The 21,337-nt window shown below is 49.0% G+C and overlaps 1 protein-coding gene across 10 annotated transcripts in view; it reads left to right on the top strand.

The window, feature by feature from the left end:
• MACF1 (microtubule actin crosslinking factor 1) overlaps positions 1–21,337 on the top strand; it is a 334,205-nt gene that overhangs the window by 299,588 nt on the left and 13,280 nt on the right. For 9 of the 10 annotated variants that reach the window (XM_084816162.1, XM_084816155.1, XM_084816156.1 and 6 more), the window contains 17 exons: positions 2,269–2,466; positions 2,962–3,090; positions 3,608–3,781; positions 5,532–5,687; positions 6,647–6,853; positions 7,759–7,878; positions 8,999–9,168; positions 9,646–9,805; positions 10,056–10,250; positions 10,717–10,845; positions 10,955–11,098; positions 11,748–11,936; positions 12,600–12,717; positions 13,275–13,438; positions 17,669–17,831; positions 19,961–20,115; positions 21,101–21,175. In XM_084816162.1, the coding sequence (XP_084672288.1) occupies positions 2,269–2,466; positions 2,962–3,090; positions 3,608–3,781; positions 5,532–5,687; positions 6,647–6,853; positions 7,759–7,878; positions 8,999–9,168; positions 9,646–9,805; positions 10,056–10,250; positions 10,717–10,845; positions 10,955–11,098; positions 11,748–11,936; positions 12,600–12,717; positions 13,275–13,438; positions 17,669–17,831; positions 19,961–20,115; positions 21,101–21,175 (2,646 nt within the window). The other variant, XM_084816158.1, reaches the window with a different exon arrangement.

The following is a 21,337-nucleotide window of genomic DNA, read 5'->3' on the forward strand; positions in this document are numbered from 1 at the left end:
GCTACATACGCCAGTGGCCAGACTCGAGTTTAGGCAGCTCCTTTATATTCTTTGGCCTTGAGATCTGAGCCTTTGGGTGACAGAATTGTCTCCTCCTCCTTGCTGTTCCAAACAGCCCTTCCACCCCAGGAATCTCCACCTTTTACTGCTAGGCCATTACAGTCAGATGGAGGCTGGCTTGAGGGAAAGGCTGGGCGTATTTTGAGAACAGCATCAAGGGATGACATTCTCCCTAACCCAAGCATTTGCTTGGGTTGGGGAGCAACTGGAACCCTTCCGTGGGCCGCGTTTGGCCTGGGCATGCCAGTAACTAATCCCTAACACTAACAGTGTGTGTGGGCTTGACCAGACAGCATCTTCTCCTGTGTTGCTTTGGTTGTGAACGTGTTTGCCAAAATCATCATGAGGCAGATGCTGAGCAGACTAGCAGGGGTGGCTCTGAAAGCCCATCCACCGCCACCCTTTATGAGTGCCACAGAGACATTCGTGTTAGCAAGTATCCCTGTCGCGCTGTGCCTGAGTGCACACTTTCACACATGCAGCCTTGACACTTGAAGGGATCCTTTAACATTGAGCTCTGAGCGTCCCAAAGCTTAGCGCCTTCAGAGGTTAAAGGTGCAATCCTAACTAGATAGGCAGCTGCCTCCAAACTCGGAGGCAACCGCCTATCCAAAGCAAGCCAGGAGAAGCACAGGGGGGATCATTCCCTCCATGCCTCTCCTGCCCTGCTTTTTCTGCTAGACAGCCGTTTTCGGCTGTCTAGCTGCGGGGGGGCCACGTGGGAGAGAAGGCTGCTGTATGACACGTAGGATGTGTCATACATGCAGATCCCCTCTCCCTGCCCCGGAAAGCCCCCAGCTCTGCCCCTTTTCAGACGCTCTGCACCCCTTTTCTGAGTGCGGAGGATGGGGCTTCTCCATGCTGCCTCTGAGGCAGCACAGACATGGGGGGAGATCAGTTTTCCAGGAGCCAACCTCAGAGCGCAGGCTCTGAGGTCAGTTCCCGGAAAACAGCATATCCTATGGCCGTCTAGCTGCTGTGTAGCAGCCGTAGGATTTCTCCCTAAGGTGATTTTGAGATTGAAGACATGGTTGCTTAACCTAGGAGTAATTTATTGAAAAGAATTAAAAACATACATTCAAGTCCTCAGATCATGGCAATAGGCATTTTATAAGATTACTGTTCATTTATGCAGAATACTCATTCTAATTATTAAGGCAGACACATTGAAAGCAGTGGTTTGGTGTAAGTGACTAGCAGAGGATGGGAGATGGATACAGGGACTGGCAGGGGAAGGAAATAGAGGCTGGTAGCAGAGCTGGTGAGCAAAGAGGGGCAGCCGGCAAGTTTCCTTTCCCTGAAGGCACACAAGCCTGGGGACGAGAAAAGAAGCAGGGAAAGTTGACTGGTTTCTCCAGCAAAGTGGGGGGTGATAACAGAAGAGAAGAGAGGGGAGACCTGGCAAGATAGTAGACTTTCTGGGAAGAAGTTAGTAAGGGGTTTGTTATTTCTCCATATCTGTGCATCCTGTCTCTGCTGCCTCATCGAAAGTAAGGTTAGTTAGACAAATTCCTGGAGGACAAGGCTATCAATGGCTATTAGTCCCAATGGCTCAATGCTACCTCCAATACCAGAGGTGGTATGCCTATGTACACCAGTTGCTGGGGAACATGGGCGGGAGGGTGCTGTTGCACTCAGGTCCTGCTCGTGGGTTTGCCGTCGACATCTGGTCAGCCACCGTGTGAACAGAATGCTGCACTAGATGGACTGAGCTCAAACAAACAGGTAAAGATTAACACCTGATGAGTAGATTTTTCTGGCGACTCTTGGGCTGACGTTTTCAAGCCTTAATATAAATTGAGAATAGGATCAAAGGAGGGTGCTGTTGCATTTGCGTACTGCTTGTGGGTTCCTGGTCAACAGCTGGTTGGCCACTGTGTGAACAGAATGGATGCAGGGACGAGATAGACCCTTGGTCTGATCCAGCAGGGCTGTCCTTATGTTCTTATGAGGGTAAGAGGTTAAGGGATCAAGTCTGAAGAATCATGGTCATGCCAGGGGGGAGTGGTGGCCTTGTATCATGTACACGATTCTGCTTTGAGTGTCAGGCCTGCCCTTTGGAATGGCAGACATGTCCCTTGCTTTCCCAAGCCAGAATGAAACCTTCCTTTCTATGTCACCAGTAGCAGAATATTGGCATGTCTGGCAACGTACAGGATCACTAAAGCATCTCCTGTTCTCTTTTCTCCACTCCCAACACCATGCTAGGTGCTGAAAAACGATGTCCTGGCCCACCAATCCACAGTGGAAACTGTGAACAAGGCTGGCAATGAGCTCCTGGAATCCAGTGCTGGGGACGATGCTAGCAGCCTTTGGAACCGGCTCGAGACAATGAATTCATGCTGGGAGTCGGTGCTGCAGAAGACAGAAGAGCGGGAGCAGCAGCTGCAGATGACCCTTCAGCAGGTAGGCAGCTACGGTCCAGCAGAGTGAGTCTGCCTCTCTAGTTACCTGGAGAGCATATGCTCTCAGAAGCTGCCCTTTTGCCTATATCCTTACCAAGCCAGAGCTCCTGCCCCACAGTTGGTTCTCTGTGGATGCCCAGAGGAGCGTTCTCAGCCACTGCTACTCTGATGGAACTGCATCTCATTGGAGACTCACCATCCTGTCATTCAGAAGAGCAGCCAGGCCTTTTTAGTCCTGGTGGCCAGGGCTAAGCTGGACAAGGGCCATGGGGAAGGGGCTCCTTTGGGTTTTCATGATTTCAAGATTTTTGCTTGGTGTTTTTTTACGTGACTACTTCAAAATATGTGTTTCTGTCCTTTTTTTATTTTGTTTTAAAATCCTGACACCTCAGCCTGAGGCCTCAGGAAAGAATGGGGCTGCAGATATTAAAATGAGGCTATAAATGGCTGTTGCTTGTACCACTTTATCCAACATGTGCTTTGCGTGTCTTTGCAGGCTCAGGGTTTCCATGGTGAAATAGAAGACTTCCTTCTATGGCTCACAAGGATGGAGAACCAGCTGTCGGCCTCCAAACCGACAGGTGGGCTGCCAGAAACTGCGCGGGAACAACTGAATGCCCATATGGTAAGTAGTGGTTGCTGAATTGATCCTCAGGATAACTGAGCGAGCTGCCCCTTAATTCAGTATGGAAAGTCACTCAATATACACATCACAGGTGGGACATGAAATATGTAGAATACACAGAGAAATAGATGGGGAAAGAAGACTCAGCTGCATTTCACCTTGCAGTGCACAGTTGGGATATTCGTGAACATTCCATGGTCCTTGCAGTAACTCAGCCAGCAGCTGGCATCAGCATCCCTGGGCCACCTCACACATAAAGCTTCACACAAGGCTCTTGTGGCGGGGAAATGTGTGTGCAGTCAGCTGTGAAAATTATGCATATATCCATTTTAAGGCACCAAGACATGCTGGGAAGCTGTAAAAGGTAGAAAATTCCCAGAGCCAAGTACATGTAGCAAGAGGTGCAGGTAATCTTCATGCAAAGTGGTGCACTCGTGTCTTCCCTGTGCATGTGTACAGCCATGTAAGAGATAAAATCTACACAGCGCCCCGATGTAAAATGCCTCTTGTGTTGCAGGAGCTCTATGCCCAGTTCAAAGCCAACGAGGAGGTCTATGGCCAACTCCTGGCTAAGGGGAGGCTGATGCTTCTGAGCCGGGATGACTCTGGATCTGGATCAAAGACAGAGCAAAGTGTGGCTCTCTTGGAACAGAAGTGGGGCCTCGTCAGTACCAAGATGGAGGAGCGAAAGGTAGCATGCAACAGTGACAGGCTGGGGCTATAGTACCAACCACCAAATTACTGTGCTGATATCTGTGTGGTGCAAACTAGCACGCCGAAAGGACTTCCCTTCTCTTGTGAGACAGGAGGCCTTTCTGGTGAGCACAGCGCATGCCCAGGTTCATTCAAGAAAATGAGAATCTCCACATATGTATATTGGGGGCCCTGGATTCAAAGTGGAGCTGTTGGAACTTAAGTGGTATTAAAGGAATACAGGTTTGTTTCAAACAGGGTGGTGGGGTGGAATGACAGAACTTCAAGAGAGTCCACATTTGATGAGGGAGGTAGTCTAGAATATAACCAATATTCAGTGCTGAATGTAAATCAGGGCTCACCAGAGTTCAGCCCTGGAAAGGTGAATGAGCATATGCAGAGTGCCTTTTCCTTCCCACTGAGTAGCCACCCTCCACTTAACTTGGGGTGAAAGCTCCTGGTCAAAGGTTGTGGCTTCTGGACACTGGCACTCCTGGCACGGATATTTATTCTGGGCTGACTGTGTCTGTATTCTTTGTGATGCCCTTCCACACGTTGGAGGTTCCCCCAGGGGAGCGTGGCTGCCTGCCTGCTTGGCATCAGGAGCAATGAGAATGGGGCTGGCGGTGGGGCATGAGGCGGCAGGTGGGAGGTTCAGTAGGGTGTGAAGGATCAGGATCTGAATGACGGTACAGTGACTCCCAGAACTTACAAGTGAACTATAATGGCTTCCACTATCACAGTTGTTTGAGTAGGATACACAGTTATTGTCCCAAACTCTCAATAGTACATTCAGCTAAGGGATGGCCAGTGTGAGTGACCCTCTAGCATAGAATTATAATAAAAAAGTAAAATTACATTTGTTTAAGGAAATGAGGATTTGTTTGGGATTTAAAAAAAATAGAAAGACTGGGAAAAGTTCAAAAGGATAACAATGCAAAAAAATTTAGATGCCTAATCATTGTCAGGGATGAGTCCAAGCCCCTTGAGATGTCTGACAGCTCCAATTCTGAATTGAGTTGGAACAGCTAGACCAGAGGTTTTAGACCTCAAATATAGAGCTTATCAAGTTAGTTGACCAAACTTTCAGGCTTCTGCTTGTTTCCTTCACACAGGGCTGGTTAATGGAGCCTTTTGTGGTATAGGCCATTCCAGACATTACATGATGCAGATCTGAGTTTGCCACTTGTGTGTGTGTGTGTGTGTGTATGCACACACATACACACAACAGGTTGCTGCAGTGAATCTAGCGCTCTCTGCAGCGGGCCTGAACGATGCACATCTTTCCAAACCTGTGTTTCTTTTTCTCTCTTCTGCTTTACATTTTTAGGGATGGACTGGAAGAATGTAATGGTTGAAGGGCTGTAACTTGTTCAAGTGAGGAAGTCGCTCTTTTGGGGGGCTTTGTTTTCAGTCTGGCTCTCTAGAATTCCATTCTCAGGAAGCTACAACCATTCTGTGCATGTGCAATAGACAGTCTCATTCCCCCATCCCACCCCGGTGTTTTTTGTTTACAGAGAAACTGCCCCCAAAGTGGCTGAGGGGGGTGAGTTCCCCCACTGAAAGTGTTAATACAAAAGACATGTACTCTGGTTGGACGGAGTAGGTCCAGAAAGAGGTCTCACATCTATTAAACAATCATAGCCTTTGTCTGAGAAGCCAAAAACTGAGCTTTGTTTGGCTAGTATTTCTTTCTTTCAGCCTTTCTTTCTCCCTCCTCTGCTTTCTTCCCCTTGTTTAAAATTCAGTCCAAGCTGGAAGAGGCGCTCAGCTTGGCAACAGAGTTCCAGAATTCCCTGCAGGACTTCATCAACTGGCTTACCCTCGCTGAACAGAGTTTGAACGTTGCTCCTCAACCCAGCCTCATCCTCCACACTGTGCTCTCACAGATAGAAGATCACAAGGTAAAGGCACCCATGTACCTTACTATGCCCAAGTGCGCGCGCATGTGTGTTCGTGTGTGAGCAAGAGCCAGGGGGAGTTACTTGGCTTGCATAATGAAACTACAGGAAGGGAGATGTAGCTTAAACACTGGAAATTTGTTTATGGTTGTATAATTTGAGTATTAAAATAACAGCTGGATAATGTATTCTGGGTCTTCCGTCCACATAGAGCACGAAATCTCTCCTCCAGCACAGATACACGGCGCACGCACACACACACACTCAGTGTCCAGCCTTAGGTTTTGAACAGGACCATTTGCACATACCCTTTAATGTGCAAAAGCTCTTTACTCTTGCAACAGCCCTGTGAGGCAGGTCAGGATAACTCTCTTGCCCTAAAGGTGGGAAACTGGAGTCTGAGAGCATAAACCCTTGCCCAGGGCCACCTGTGATGGTGGAGGGGCTTCAGCTCTGCATTCTGGCTCTCTTGCCAGCCTCTTGTCTGCAGTGGCTCTCAGAAGCAGAGTTCTGCATTACCTTGCTTCAAAACAAAACATCGTCCTGTATCAGGGGCAGACAGTGTGGTTGGTGCCCCCACCCCCAGGTGCCCTACCCTTCCCACTTTAAAAAACAACCACACATTTTCTTACCAGCAGCTAGAATTGCTGTGAAATAGGTTTCTGCTGGTGCTGAAAACTGTGGGCGCAAAGGGGTTCTTCAGTGTGTTGGGCTTAAACCCCAAGTCTGCCTTGCACTCAGTGTTTTGGACAGATCCCCTGTCCTTTGCCATGCTTCCCATGGCAGCCATTTTGTGGTGGTGCCCAGGACAGTTTCTCAAATCGCCAAATGTGCCCATGGCCCAAAAGATTCCTATCCCTATCCTAGATAAATTGCACGTCCCTTTGCATTGTGTGGTATCCTAAGGAAACCAAAAGGAAGTATTGCAGGGATTTATCCTTCGTTTCTCTCCCCCTTCCCAGGTGTTTGCTAATGAAGTGAATGGCCACCGAGACCAGATCATTAGCCTGGACCAAAGTGGGAACCAGCTGAAATTTCTCAGTCAGAAGCAGGACGTGGTCCTCATCAAGAACCTCCTGGTCAGCGTGCAGTCCCGCTGGGAGAAGGTTGTCCAGCGGTCAGTTGAAAGGGGACGGGCCCTGGATGATGCCAGGAAGCGGGCAAAACAGGTGAGAAACATCACTTGTGGGCTAGTAAACAGGAACAAAGAAGTTGACCCAGGAGCAGCAAAACATTTCTGCTCCTACTGTGCATGTCTTCAGAACCAGCAGTGATTCAGAAAAGCTGAAGTGATGCTATTCTGGCTTATAGTAAAACATACAGGACAGATGAAGTGGGGAGATTGGCAGTGAGTTGAAGGATTGTGGACTCAGCTGGCAATGGAGGAGCACAGGTGGTTCAAGGGGAGACCTGGAGGGAAGGGGAGGTGTCTTGAATTTGCTCAGGCTGTTTCAGGCCTGGGGAGTAAAATGGCAGAATCGGAGCTGTGGAAGGAAGCAAAAGAGGCCAACAGTCAAAATGAGGTTGTGCTGGAGGAGGGAGCAAGGAGTGGGTGCAAAAACGGAAGAGATAAATGAGGAAATACAGTCAGGGTAAGAGAGCGTTAGAGAAACTTATGAATGAGGACTAGAAACTTGGTGGTGTTGCAGAATGGGTAAGAACCATGAGGAGACCAGAAGCTTCATGTTGATGCAGAGTGGTAGGGAGTGAAAGCAGAGGCTTATGGAGCGCTGGCCATTAGCTCCAGAGAAGATTGCTGGGGCAGCCCTCCCCATCTTTCCAGGGGCTAATGAAACCGCTGTGTGCCCGGAGAGGAGGGTTGAAGAAGCCCTGACCCTGGAGCACCTGAAGAGACCACCGAGGGCTTGAGACAACTCTGCTCTGAGACAAAGGGCAGAGTTGAATGGGGTATCCCTGTGGCAGGTGAGTAAATAGGCAAGCAGGAAGGCAGGCAAGGCAGAGGTCATGGCAGTGTGGGCCAGGGGTGGCTTGAGCATGGATAGGGCAGGGGTGTTTTGGAAAACAGGCAGCCAAATACTGAGCACACTTTTGTGTACCTTTTTCATCATTGTAGTTCCATGAAGCTTGGAAAAAGCTGGTCGACTGGTTGGAAGATGCTGAAAATCATCTGGACTCTGAGCTGGAAATTTCCAATGATCCAGACAAGATCAAACTGCAGCTCTCTAAGCACAAGGTTGGAGTCCAGTTGCAATGTCTTGGTGTCCATTTAGAGCTGGGCTTGGCAGAAGGAAAGAGTGCAGTCCATCAGTGGATCACTGGCGAAGTTCAAGTAACCCACTTAGCGACTCGTGCTGGTTGCTGGGTTTCTTGCAAAGAATTCTAGGCTGGGTGGCCCTTGGTCTGATCCTGCCAGGCACCAGCAAGACTGCATCCAAAGTCACTTGACACAGATTAGTTATGCCCCTAACTGTTAAGAGGTCCTGAGTATCCTGAGTATGGACTCTTGCTTCGTAAATTTTACCGTGGAGTCATGCCAGCAAGATTGAAGACCGCTAATGGCACAGAGAGCTTCATGTCTCATATTTTCAAACCTGTGTAGAAAAAACAATCTACACAAGAGATGCCCTTTAACCAGCAGAAATTCTGTCCTGTGTCCTGGAAGGTCTGAATTCACTTTCCCCAGGTAGTTCTAAAATAAAATGCTAACTTTTATTTTTTAAAGAGGAAGTTAGTTATTTTAGAAATGCAGTGTATTAAAATGATGCATTCTAAATCGGTTTTGTTCACACCTAAATAATTTTCCAGCCACATGTAACCATTCAACCCCCCCCACCCCAATTATCAAGGTATTAAATGTGAATTTTCTGCGACATCTCCTGGCTTGCACAGAGACTGAGAGGCTGTTTTGTAACTTGATTGGCCTGATGGACTATCTCACCCAGGACTGTCTACCTAGAATCAAGGTCTCTAGCAGGAAGAGGTCTTTCCAAGTCCTCTTGCCAGAGATGGTTTCAAAACTGTGAATGCTTGGGATTGGGAGAGGAGCCTTGCACATGATGTCTTACACTGCGCAAAGTAGTAAGTGCCTTGCACCTGGTCCAGGTGTGGTGGTGCCATCAGAGACAGGGAAACATCGGCATTCTTCTTGAAGGTGCAACCTCTACCAGACTAAGATTTGAAGGGGTGGCGGGAAAGAGCGAAAATTATACACAAACACAGGTGCTTGCGAAATCACTGGTGGAAAGGTGAGACATACATTGGGAAAGGTTTCTGTGTCTTGTAAAAGCATCTGTAGTTACTGACTTCATCCCCATCTGAAATGTATTTTGTTCTTTGCTGACAAAAATCATTAGGAGTTCCAAAAAACCCTGGGTGGCAAACAGCCTGTTTATGACACCACAATCCGGACAGGAAGAGCCTTGAAAGAGAAAGCACAGTTCCCAGACGATACCCAAAACCTGGACCATCTCCTCGGAGAAGTCCGTGACAAGTGGGACACTGTCTGTGGCAAGTCAGTGGAAAGGTGAGAGTGAGAGCACCCACGAGGGCTTCATCACAGCTAGCATCTTGCAACAGAAATTGAGCTGCCGGTGACCCTGGTAGGAGATGTCGAAGCCAGGCACCAGTCCAAGCAAACTGTCTGTCTAGGATTTGGGGGGCCTTTTGTCAGCAGCAAGACGTACATTGGACCAGTTGGGGTGCCGATTGCAGATCCAGTCAGGGCAGTGCCTATTCCATTAATGCCGGAGACTTTCTGATATCAAGCCTTCTGTTCCCACAGTGACCAACCAGATTCCCAAAAACCCAAAAGCAGGACACGAGTGCAGCAGCATCCTCCCACTCGTGCTCCCTAGCAACTGGTTCACCCACTTTTCTTAACAGGAGCCTGGGGCTGTGAGCACCACATATTTATTCAGGCACAAACCGCACTGAGAACAATAGAATGTTTAGCGAGGAGGTGGCCGATCTGAGAATGCCTCTCTGTTTTTTGCCTTCACAGGCAGCATAAACTGGAAGAGGCACTTCTGTTCTCTGGCCAGTTCATGGACGCATTGCAAGCATTGGTCGACTGGCTGTACAAGGTGGAGCCGCAGTTAGCTGAAGACCAGCCTGTCCACGGGGACCTGGATCTGGTCATGAACTTAATGGATGCCCACAAGGTAACAGCGGCGGTGCAGAACCCTGGATTGGGACAGATTGGGTCAGTCCTTTAGTCCTGTACACTGTCCTTATTAGGAAGTAAGCCTTGCTGTGTTCAGTGGGGTGTCCTGATAAATACACTTCGGATTGCAGCCTCTGTTGACAAGTTCTGTGCTGAAGCACTGAACGGGGAGCTCGAGTCCCTCTAGAGATGCATAAGTGTGCTGTGTTCTCTCTCTCTGCCCCCGCCCCTCCACCCCACCCCGATAGGTTTTCCAGAAAGAACTTGGGAAGCGCACAGGCACTGTGCAGGTCCTCAAGCGCTCAGGCCGGGAGCTTATTGAGAACAGCCGTGATGACACCACGTGGGTGAAAGTGCAGCTGCAGGAACTGAGCAACCGCTGGGACACCGTCTGCAAGATGTCTGTCCTGAAGCAAACCCGGCTGGAGGAGGCCTTGAAACAGGTGGGGGGAAGAGGAGGTGACATCTGCTGCTTGTAAACCTTGGGTGGTCCTTGCTAGCCCTCTGGCTTTGCACGTTTGAAAGGAGGGAGGAAAGTGCAGGAACCGGCTTGCAGTCCCTGGATGCCTTCCTTTGACAAGAGTGTCATGGTGCACGTTAGGCAGCCTGATCTATGGAAGGGTCTTAAGCAGAAGCAGTTAAAGTGCTGCAGCTAAAGGTAGTGATACATTTCCCCTTCCTTGCCACTCCCAAATGCTTTCCCCCAAAGAGGGGCATTTGTAGGCCACCTTGTCTGAATTGGAAATACCACCCCCACCCCCCAATCCCATGGACATGCATGTGGCATTGAGTGGGCATGGTTGGCAAACATGCTGAGCTCAGTGGCCCGTTCTGGCCCAGTGCCATGCAACAACGTTTGAGGCCCTTGCACAGAGGGAGGGGTAATGGATGCATTTTCCTTCTCTCCAGGCAGAAGAGTTCCGGACTGCTGTCCATTTGCTGCTGGAGTGGCTCTCTGAAGCTGAGCAAACCCTTCGCTTCCGGGGAGCTTTGCCCGACGATGCTGAGGCCCTGCAGTCACTCATTGATATACACAAGGTGGGCAGCTGTTGAGAAGAGGACAAGACAAAGGGGTGTTTGGGAGATCACCCTTCACAGCTGATGATGGTGGTGGTGGTGGTGGTGGTGTGTGTGTTTCCTTGCACAGGAGTTCATGAAGAAGGTCGAAGAGAAACGACTAGATGTGAACTCAGCTGTGGGGATGGGGGAAGTCATCTTAGCTGTGTGCCACCCAGACTGCATCACCACCATCAAGCACTGGATCACCATCATCCGAGCTCGGTTTGAAGAAGTGAGCCACAGGGACCTTTAGCATTTGTGCATGGAGGGAAGGGCTCCACCTCTTAGTAGTTGCTGCCAGCCTGAATGGCGCTGAGAGCCTTGAGAATCCTGTGAATATATAAGGATAAATATCACCTGTGAGCCCCCCCACCCCACCCCCCGTCATTGCTTGAGCTGCTGTGCTATTATAGAAAGTTCAATGATATGCTGGCTGCTAAGGGGGAAGGACCAGTGATAGAACAGAGCAAGGGAGAGTGGGCTTGTGGGGTCTGCTTTGATTTTTACTAGAACGCCCCAACAACTGGGGCCAGATGCAAATTGGTGGCTGAGGGGGTAGAACCAGTTACCTACTGAGCCCCACTGGGATGACCTGCATGTGGAAATACAGATTTACTTCCGAGTTACTACAGATCAGGGATTTTAATTTAGATAAAAATGGTATTGTTAAATAATTGGGAGTTGGAGATCCTTGCCAGTCTGTTGAATTACTGTTACCCCATGTTTTTAATTACTTTTTAGAGCAGCTCTCATTTAAAACAAAAAGATATAAGCAACAGTAACATTCAGTAACCAGTTCCGCTTGTCTGCTCTCCTCCATGCACATGGGTGGCTTTCTTTCTTTTGCAACCAACTTTTCTCATAGCCTTGTTCTCTGCCAGGTTCTCACGTGGGCGAAACAGCACCAGCAACGGCTTGAAGCGGCACTGTCGGAACTGGTGGCCAATGCTGAGCTGTTAGAGGAGCTCCTGGGCTGGATTCAGTGGGCCGAGACAACGCTGATCCAGCGGGACCAGGAGCCCCTGCCGCAGAACATTGAGCAAGTCAAAGCCCTTATTGCAGAGCACCAGGTAACAGCGTGCCTTGACTGGTTCCCCTCCGCCCCTTCCTGAGAAGCAGCGCATGGTTCATTTGAGAAAGTTATCCTCGGCGATTTTTTAAAAAAACTAAGCCTAACTTTGTTCTTACGAGGTGTGTGCGCTCCTGCTGGGGATGATGGGAGTTGTAGTCAGGTGTATCTGGGGAGGGCCAGGTTGCGGTAGGCTGATCAAGAGCCTGGCGCTGCTTAGTGACGTGGCGGAGTGCTGCGGCCTTCCCCTTGGGCACCTGCCACCCAGAGCCACCCGGCGCCCTGCCCCAGCCTGGCCAGCCTGTTTCCTGAGGACATCTGGCATGGTGTCTTCCTGTGTAACTATCTCATGTGAGCACAGGATGTGGCATTACGGGCAACTCTTGGCTTCCTAAATGTTTCAGCATTAATTTTGGGTTGGGGGAGTGGAGGGAGGAAGCCATCAAGTTCCTACACCCAGCAGCTGCAGAGGTTTGCTCCAAGGTGTTCTGGGCGACAGCTGGTGGAATCTTACAGTCCAAAGAGGAGGCTAAAATGAGGTTTGAGTGGTTTGGAATAGAGCACAGCTTCACACGTAGGAAAAGGGCAACCGTAAACATAGAGTAACAGAAGAAACATTCCCTCTTTCCTCCCTCCCCATTGCCCTTCTTATTGCCTTTTCCAGTCCTTTATGGAAGAAATGACCCGAAAACAGCCGGATGTGGACCGCGTCACGAAAACATACAAGAGAAAAGCCACTGAGCCGACTCACGGATCTTTCACTGAGAAATCCCGCAGCAATAGTACGTCAGCAACTCAGCTGGCTTTGGGCCAGGGTGGAGCCAGGGTTCCACATAGAAAGGTGCCAGGGCTTAAGCCTGCTGCAGAGCCGTGCCCCCTTGCCTGGGAGCTTTGCCCCCTAATCCCAAGTTTGCAAGGGTTGGTGCCTGTGATTACTCAGGAATAAGAAGTGTGCGCCCTGTACATGCTCAGGGATACCCCTGTCATTTTTATTATTTGCCTGTTCCGGGGCTGAGCCTAGCTTTCAAAACCAAGGCCTGGGCACCTCTGCTCAGGTGTCCCCCAGCTCAGTTGACATCGAGGGCTGGGGTGACTTTCTGCCGCTCCTAGTTCATCTCGCATTTCCCATCTCTGATTGCAGAACAATTCCCCAGTAAGGAGGAGCAGGTTGCATCATTTCTGCAAATTGGCCTGGTCTTCACGGGGGTTTAATTTCCTCTGTGGAAGGGAGAATTTGGCATTCAGCTTTTGCATTTCCCCCACGCCCCTTCCGCAGAGTCCTTCCCGTTCTGCTGCTTCTCTTCATTTTCCCTGGGATGTTTTTCTTCTTTGTTCCAAGGAAAACCTTTGAGCCAGGCAGCCCCACCCCCGATGCCTGTCCTCTCGCCCTTGGAAGCAAAGAACCCGCGCATCAACCAGCTGTCGGCGCGCTGGCAGCAGGTGTGGCTCCTGGCACTGGAGCGGCAACGCAAGCTCAACGATGCCCTGGATAGGCTGGAAGAGGTAACGATCCTGCCTCTTGGCCTTCTGCACATGCACAGGAGAACGCTTTGCACGTGAAACTTCCCACGAGGCAAAACAGCTGACGGGGAACCCTGGGCAGAAGGGCTTCACAGAAGCTTCGTGCTGCGTCAGCACGGGGAGGAGGGGCATGTTCCAGGCCAGCTTCAGGCTTCGGGAGCTGTGCCTTTCCCCTGTGTTTCCCAGCAGTGGCCGTGCTTCCTCTGCAGGGAAAAGCAGTGGGTGGAGGGCTGTAGGCTGCCCCTCCACCCCACTTACCAGGAGGGGAGGCAGGCGCAATGGGACTGGAGCCCTCAGGAAGGGCGACTGCAGTTTAATCTCTCTCTGTGCTCCATCCGGCCCTGGGGCTTTCCTTCCAGGGTCAGCAGACCTTAAGACCTCTCGCTTCCTCATTTCCTGTTTCCTTCTTGGACTTGAGGGATGTGCTTGAAGGGGAGAACACCCACCCTTTCTTTGTTGTTCAGTTGTGTCTGACCCTTCGTGACCCCATGGACTATAGCACGCCAGGCCTTCCTGTTCTGCGCTCTCTCCCAGAGTGTGCTCAAGTCCATATTCATTGCATCGGTGATGCTATCTAGCCATCTCATCCTCTGCTGTCCCCTTCTCCTTTTGCCTTCAGTCTTTCCCAGCATCAGGGTCTTTTCCAGGGACTTCTCTCTTCGCATTAGGTGGACAAAATATTTGAGTTTCAGCTTCAGTATCTGTCCTTCCGATGAGCACTCAGGGTTGATTTCCTTTAGGATTGACTGATTTGACCTCCTTGCAGTCCAGGGGACTCGTAAGAGTCTTCTCCAGCACCACAGTTCGAAGGCATCAATTCTTCGGCGCTCAGCCTTCCTTATAGTCCAGCTCTCACAGCCATACGTTGCTACTGGGAAAACCATAACTTTGATTATACAAACCTTTGTTGGCAGGGTGATGTCTCTGCTTCTTACTATGCTGTCTAGGTTTGCCATAGCTTTCCTCCCATGGAGCAAGTGTCTTTTAATTTCATGGCTACAGTCACCGTCTGTGGTGATCTTGGAGCCCAAGAAAATAAAATCTGTCACTGCTTCCATTTCTTCCCCTTCTATATGCCAGGAAGTGATGGGGCCCGATGCCATGATCTTCGTTTTTTTAATGTTGAGTTTCAAACCAGCTTTTGCGCTCTCCACTTCCACCCTCAACAAGAGGCTCTTGAGATCCTCTTCGCTTTCCGCCATTAGGATGGTATTATCTGCATATCTGAGGTTGTTGATAATTCTCCCGGCAATCTTAATTCCAACCTGTGATTCATCCAACCCGGCGGTTCTCATGATGTACTCTGCATATAAGTTAAATAAGCAGGGTGACAATATACAGCCTTGTCATACTCCTTTCCCAATTTGGAACCAATCGGTTGTTCCATGTCCGGTTCTTACTGTTGCTTCTTGACCCTCGTACAGGTTTCTCAGGAGACAGGTAAGGTGGTCTGGTACTCCCATCTCTTTCAGAATTTGCCACAGTTTGTTGTGATCCACACAATCAAAGGCTTTAGCGTAGACAGTGAAGCAGAAATAGACGTTTTTCTGGAATTCTCCTGCTTTCTCCATGATCCAGCGAATGTTGGCAATTTGATCTCTAGTTCCTCTGCCTCTTCGAAACCCAGCTTGTACTTCCGGTAGTTCTCGGTTCACATGATGCTGAAGCCTAGCTTGTAGGATTTTGAGCATCACCTTGCTGGCATGTGAAATGAGCGCAATTGTACGGTAGTTTGAACACTCTTTGGCATTGCCCTTCTTTGGGACAGGAATGTAAACTGACCTTTTCCAGTCTTGTGGCCACTGTTGAGTTTTCCAAATTTGTTGGCATATTGAGTGCAGCACGTTAACAGCATCATCTTTTAGGATTTTAAATAGCTCAGCTGGAATACTGTCATCTCCGCTAGCTTTGTTGTTAGCAATGCTTCCTAAGGCCCACTTGACTTCACTCTCGAGGATGTCCGGCTCAAGTTCAGTGACCGCACTCTCATGGCTATCAGGGACATTTAAGATCTTTCCTGTATAGTTCTTCTGTGTATTCTTTCCACCTCTTCTTAATCTCATCTGCTTCTGTTAGGTCCCTGCCTTCTTTGTCCTTTACATGCCCGTCTTTGCACAAAACGTTCCCTTGAGATCTCCAATTTTCTTGAAGAGATTTCTAGTCTTTCCCATTCTGTTGTTTTCCTCGATTTCTTTGCATTGTTCATTTAAGAAGGCCTTCTTGTCTCTCCTTGCTATTCTCTGGAACTCTGCATTCAGTTGGATATATCTTCCCCTTTCTCCCTTGCTTTTCGCTTCCCTTCTTTCGTGAGCTACTTGTAAAGCCTCATCAGACAGCCACTTTGCTTTCTTGCATTTCTTTTTCTTTGGGATGGATTTAGTTGTTGCCTCCTGAACAGTGTTACAGACCTCTGTCCATAGTTCCTCAGTCATTCTGTCTATCAGGTCTAATCCCTGAAATCTATTCCTCACCTCCACTGTATATTCATAAGGGATATGATTTAGGTCATACCTGAATGGTTTAGTGGTTTTCCCTACGTTCTTCAATTTAAGCTGAAATTTTGCGATAAGAAGCTCATTATCTGAGCCACAGTTAGCTCCAGGTCTTGTTTTTACTGACTGTATAGAGCTTCTCCATCTTTGGCTGCAAAGGACATAATCAATCTGATTTCAGTATTGACCATCTGGTGATGTCCATGTGTAGAGTCGCCTCTTGTGCTGTTGGAAAAGCGTGTTTGCTATGATCAGCGTGTTCTCTTGGCAAAACTCTATTAGCCTTTGTCCTGCTTCATTTTGTACACCAAGGCCATGCTTGCCTGTTATCCCAGCTATTTCTTGACTTCCTACTTTAGCATTCCAATCCCCTATGATGAAAAGGACATCTTTTTTTGGTGTTAGTTCTAGAAGGTGTTGTAGGTCTTCATAGAACCGATCAACCTCAGCATCTTCAGCCTCAGTGGCTGGGGCATAGACTTGAATTACTGTGATGCTGAATGGTTTGCCTTGGATTCGTACTGAGATCATTCTATTGTTTTTGAGATTGTACCCCAGGACTGCTTTTCCCACCCTTTTGTTGACTATGAGTGCTACTCCATTTCTTCTAAGGGATTCTTGCCCACAGTAGTAGATATAGCTTATGGGGGTTGGACTCGATGGCCTTGTAGGCCCCTTCCAACCCTACTATTCTATGATACTATTCTATGATATGATGGTCACCTGAATTAAATTCGCCCATGCTTGTCCATTTTAGTTCGCTGATTCCCAAGATGTCGATGTTCAATCTTGCCATCTCATGTTTGACCACCTCCAGCTTACCTTGATTCATTGATCTGACATTACAGGTTCCTAAACAATATTGTTCTTTACAGCATCGGACTTTCTTTTCACCACCAGATACATCCACAGCTGAGTGTCCTTTCAGCTTTGGCCCAGCCACTTCACTCTTTCTGGCGCTACTTGGAAATGCCCTCTGCTCTTCCCCAGTAGTATATTGGACACCTTCTGACCTGAGGGGCTCATCTTCTGGCGTCATCTCTTTTAGCCTTGTGATACGTTCCATGGGGTTTTCTTGGCAGGAATACTGGAGTGGGTTGCCAATTCCTTCTCCAGTGGACCACATTTTGTCAGAACTCTCCGCCATGACCTGTCCATCTTGGGTGGCCCTGCACGGCATAGCTTATGGCTTCACTGAGTTACGCAAGCCCCTTCGCCACAGCAAAGCAGTGATCCATGAAGGAGCCACCCCTTCTAGACAGGGGTAAAGCACCATCAGACAGGGATTCCCTTGTACACCTTCTCTGTTCCCCAAAAAGCCATTTCTTGAAAGGCGTGCAAGTAAGCTGGTTCATGACCTCTTGCCTTGTGTGGGATGCAAGCAGGAAGTATTATTTTTATTTTATTTATATTCACAATTTCAAAACAACACCTACCTAATTAACAAAGTTTTAAAAGTGGAGGCAAAACAGCAACAACATCAAAGGCAGAGAGCAGAGCAAAGGGCAAGGGTTGGGGTTGCGTCCTGGTTCTCCTCTCCTGCCAAGCATCCCCACCCCACTTTGGGGTGCTTCCAGTCCTCCCTGTCACCAGCATAACCCAGCAGTTTGAGCAGAGGGGAGGCCACTGCCTCTGGCATCTTAAATCTTCATGTTTTCATTTAGGGATGTCCTTTTCCGGTAAGATGTAAAACAGCTTCTCCTCCTCCCCTCCCCCCCAGTTAAAAGAGTTTGCAAACTTTGACTTTGATGTGTGGCGGAAGAAGTACATGCGTTGGATGAACCACAAGAAGTCACGCGTGATGGACTTTTTCCGGCGGATCGACAAAGACCAGGATGGGAAAATCACCCGGCAGGAGTTCATCGATGGGATCCTGGCATCTAGTGAGTGCCTGCCTCTTTGAAACCTTGCAGTACTTCTGGCTGCTTTTACAGGCTGCTGGTGTTGCTCTCCAGACTCAGGCTGAATAGCAGTAGACGATTTCCTGCTCAGGTGGAGCAAACCATCCTGCCTGCAAGAAGGGAGACCTCCCTTGCTCACATGTGCCTCTCTCCAGGTCCCCCATGTCGCTCACAAGGGCAGTCAGCCAGTGACATCTGGGCTGCCCAATCACTTCAGGCTGCAGGCGAAGGGAAGCTCCCCTACGGGAATGCTGACTGGGGGGGGGTCCTTCCTTTAGAGAACGGTCATGAGTCCTTCTCCCTGACATGCCTGCTGTCTGAGTGTAGCAATTTTAACGTACTTATTTTACAGAGGAGCCATGCCACCATGAGAGGCCTCTGAAGTGGGTACAGCCCAGACATGAGTTGACCACCTCTATGAAAACTAGGCTGTTGTCTCATGGCAATGGGAGGTAGATGGAGAACCCACCCCGCTCTTTTGCTTTCCTCTGTATCCCTCTCTTCCTCTTTGTCCCTGAAGGGTTTGAGGTAGGGATAGACTGACTCAAGCTTGCATGGTCTGTTTTACTGGAATCCCTGTAGTCCACTGATGAGAGTTTAAACAAAGAAAGCAAGAGCGTAGATTCTGGGTCTTTTCACAGTTAAGGTATAGCTAACTAGCTTCGTAGTCTGGGATGGTCAGGTGGTGGTGGTGGCCTGCTGCGCCCTTTCCTGAAGGGGGCAGATCCAGCCACTGTCACAAATGCCTTGGTCATGGTCAGGTTGGACTCCTGTAACAGTCTCTGTAGAACTGCCCTGGAAAGTGTTTGGAAGCTGCAGCCCACCATATTTTGCTGCCTCGTTATGCAACCTGCATGTTTTAATATGATCAGTGGTTTGGGGGTTTGATACTGTAAGCTTCTTTGAAGGCCTTCTGGTGGAAAGCAGCCTATAAATACTAAAGTAAGTAAAAAGTGATGCATCGCTACTCTAGACAAGATGCATATGAGAAGTTCCTTGCAAGACCAGACCACGGCCCTCCTAATCCAGCGTTCTTTACAAGAATCCCAGCAGCAGGCGTCAGGCTGTCTGTCCCTCAGTGGTCTCCCAGGGGACGCAGTCTAACTTCTGCACACACCCCATCTGAAGGAGAGAGAGTCAAATAGAGTAGCTGGCCAGCACAGCCTCCAGGCAGCCCTCTCTGCATGAAGTGGGAGGAGGGCCTGCATCAGCCACCACTCTCCACCCCCTGCTCATACTGACTCCCAGCAAAACAAAGTAAGAGATGCATCTACTAAGCAGGTTCTGAGTATCTGTAGTGAGAGCCTTCTAAGATAAGTGGTGTGAAGAGAGTGAGTAGGGAAAAATTATGTGTGGGTCAGCCATTGAAACTGATAAGCAGTGCATTTCAGCAGCTTTGTTCCTTTATTTGTATCACATTTTCTATCAGTGGTCATCAATGTGGCTTACAAGTTGCAGTAACACCTATGAAAACCCCACAGATACACTAGCAGGTTTTTTAAGCCGCTCAGAAAAACAGCAGTGGCGCCAGGAGCTTCAAAACAAATCCATAATCTACTCAACAGCAACATGTCTGCTGAAGTCTTAACTGCCCTGTGAAAAGCAGCCTGTGACGGAGCCAGGAAGGCTCCCTTGGGGAGGGCATTTCACAGCCACCACAGAAAAGGCCCCTTCCTTCTCATACCTACCTGCCAAACAGCTGATGTCATTTGGACAGAGCAGGGGCCCCCATGATGATCTCAGAACTCAGGCAGTTTTGAGTATGGGAGAAGGAGGAGGCTCTTAAAGCCCACGTGAAAGGAGTACCCCTTTGCGTGATGTTTACATGACCAAAAGGACACCTTTTACCACAGAACGACGGCTAATTAGTTTCAGTGCATTTTTTTAAGGATCAGATGGAGGATAGATGTGTCAGCATCTGCTTACCTTATTTGCTTGGAGCATAAGTGCTAGGGGTTCATAGGAGATGGATCTTGCTCCCTCTGAGCCCTGCTTGTTGGCGAGGATAACGGAACGCTGAGCTAGATGGGACATGGTCTGGTATCTCGGGGCAAATCTTGCCTGGAGAGCACTAAGGGAGAGTTGGCTCACATTTGTTCTCTCTCCCTCAGAATTCCCCACGACTAAGTTAGAGATGACTGCTGTAGCCGACATCTTTGACCGTGATGGGGATGGTTACATCGACTACTATGAGTTTGTAGCTGCTCTGCACCCTAACAAAGATGCGTACCGGCCAACCACAGACGCAGACAAAATTGAGGATGAGGTAAGATCTTTGGCAAGGGTGTGGGCATCCGGGGGATGTGGGCATTTGTCATCTAGAGCCCCACTGGCCTCTGCAAGCACCTAGAGCATGGTTGGCACTGGAGAAATCACAGGTGCAGAGCGCCAGGGTGATGTCAGCCTGTCCTGTCGGTCCTTCCTTCCTTCCCCCCTTTTCTGTGATGCCTTTGGCTCAGGCACCTGGTTCCCATCCACTAATACTGCAAAGAAGCCACAGTACGTGTCACTGCAGTGACTGTATATTCTTTCCCATTAACCGATGCCTCCCTTTCCTCTGTTGTCTCTGTTGTGTCTATATCTAGATTGTGAGCCCCGTAGGGCATGGCCCATCATTCCTTGTAAAGCACCATGTACATGGGTGGCATTGCATACATAAATACATAATAGGTCATAGTATTAGCTAAATTGGAGAAACTGTATGTTTCTGTTCTGTTTTTTGTGTTTTGTATTTTAACCTGAATGGCCTTTATGACCGTAATAAAAAGACTGCCACTACATGAGAAGTAGTAGTAGGAAATGCAGATCTTAAATTGCCCAGGGCCATCCCATCTCCTTTGTACATTAAAACATCAGGGAAACAGGATTAATGAGAGAGAGACTGAGTCAGGGAGTGAGGGACTTGGCCAAAGTCTCACATCCATAACAGAGCAGGATTTGGAACCACAGTGGTGAGAGTGAGTAGAGCTCATCATACTTGGTCCTCTGGGATCTTGGGTTCATGAAGCTCACTGATCGCGTTAGGCCAGCCACCATCTCTCAGGCTTACAGGGTTGTGGTGGCAATAAAATGGGATAATACAACATGTGTGCAGCCCTTTTTCCCCTTGTGGGCTGCAGCAGCTTTGAGCATAGGGTCTGCCTTAAAGTAAAGACAAAACTGTCGGGACCCAACCAGAGATCTTCCATGTGGCATGGCCATTTAGCTCAACAGACTAACCAAAGGATCTCTCCTTCCTTCCTGCCTCACAGGTGACAAGGCAAGTGGCTCAGTGTAAATGTGCTAAGAGGTTCCAAGTGGAGCAGATTGGAGAGAACAAGTACCGGGTAAGGAGGAGATCACGTCCTTTGCTTTTACAGTGTGGTGGCCCTCAGTAGGTTGATTCTGACACCCCATTGACACCGCCCCATTCATATGATGATTATATGAGGTACCTTCATCTCCTTGAAGGCCAAGCACATCATCAAGAGGTTCTGTGCAAGCTCCAT

This window comes from Heloderma suspectum, chromosome 10, assembly GCF_057233095.1.
Source record: "Heloderma suspectum isolate Gila_16-S chromosome 10, 16-S_ref, whole genome shotgun sequence".
In the NCBI taxonomy this organism is placed as follows: Eukaryota; Metazoa; Chordata; class Lepidosauria; order Squamata; family Helodermatidae; genus Heloderma; species Heloderma suspectum.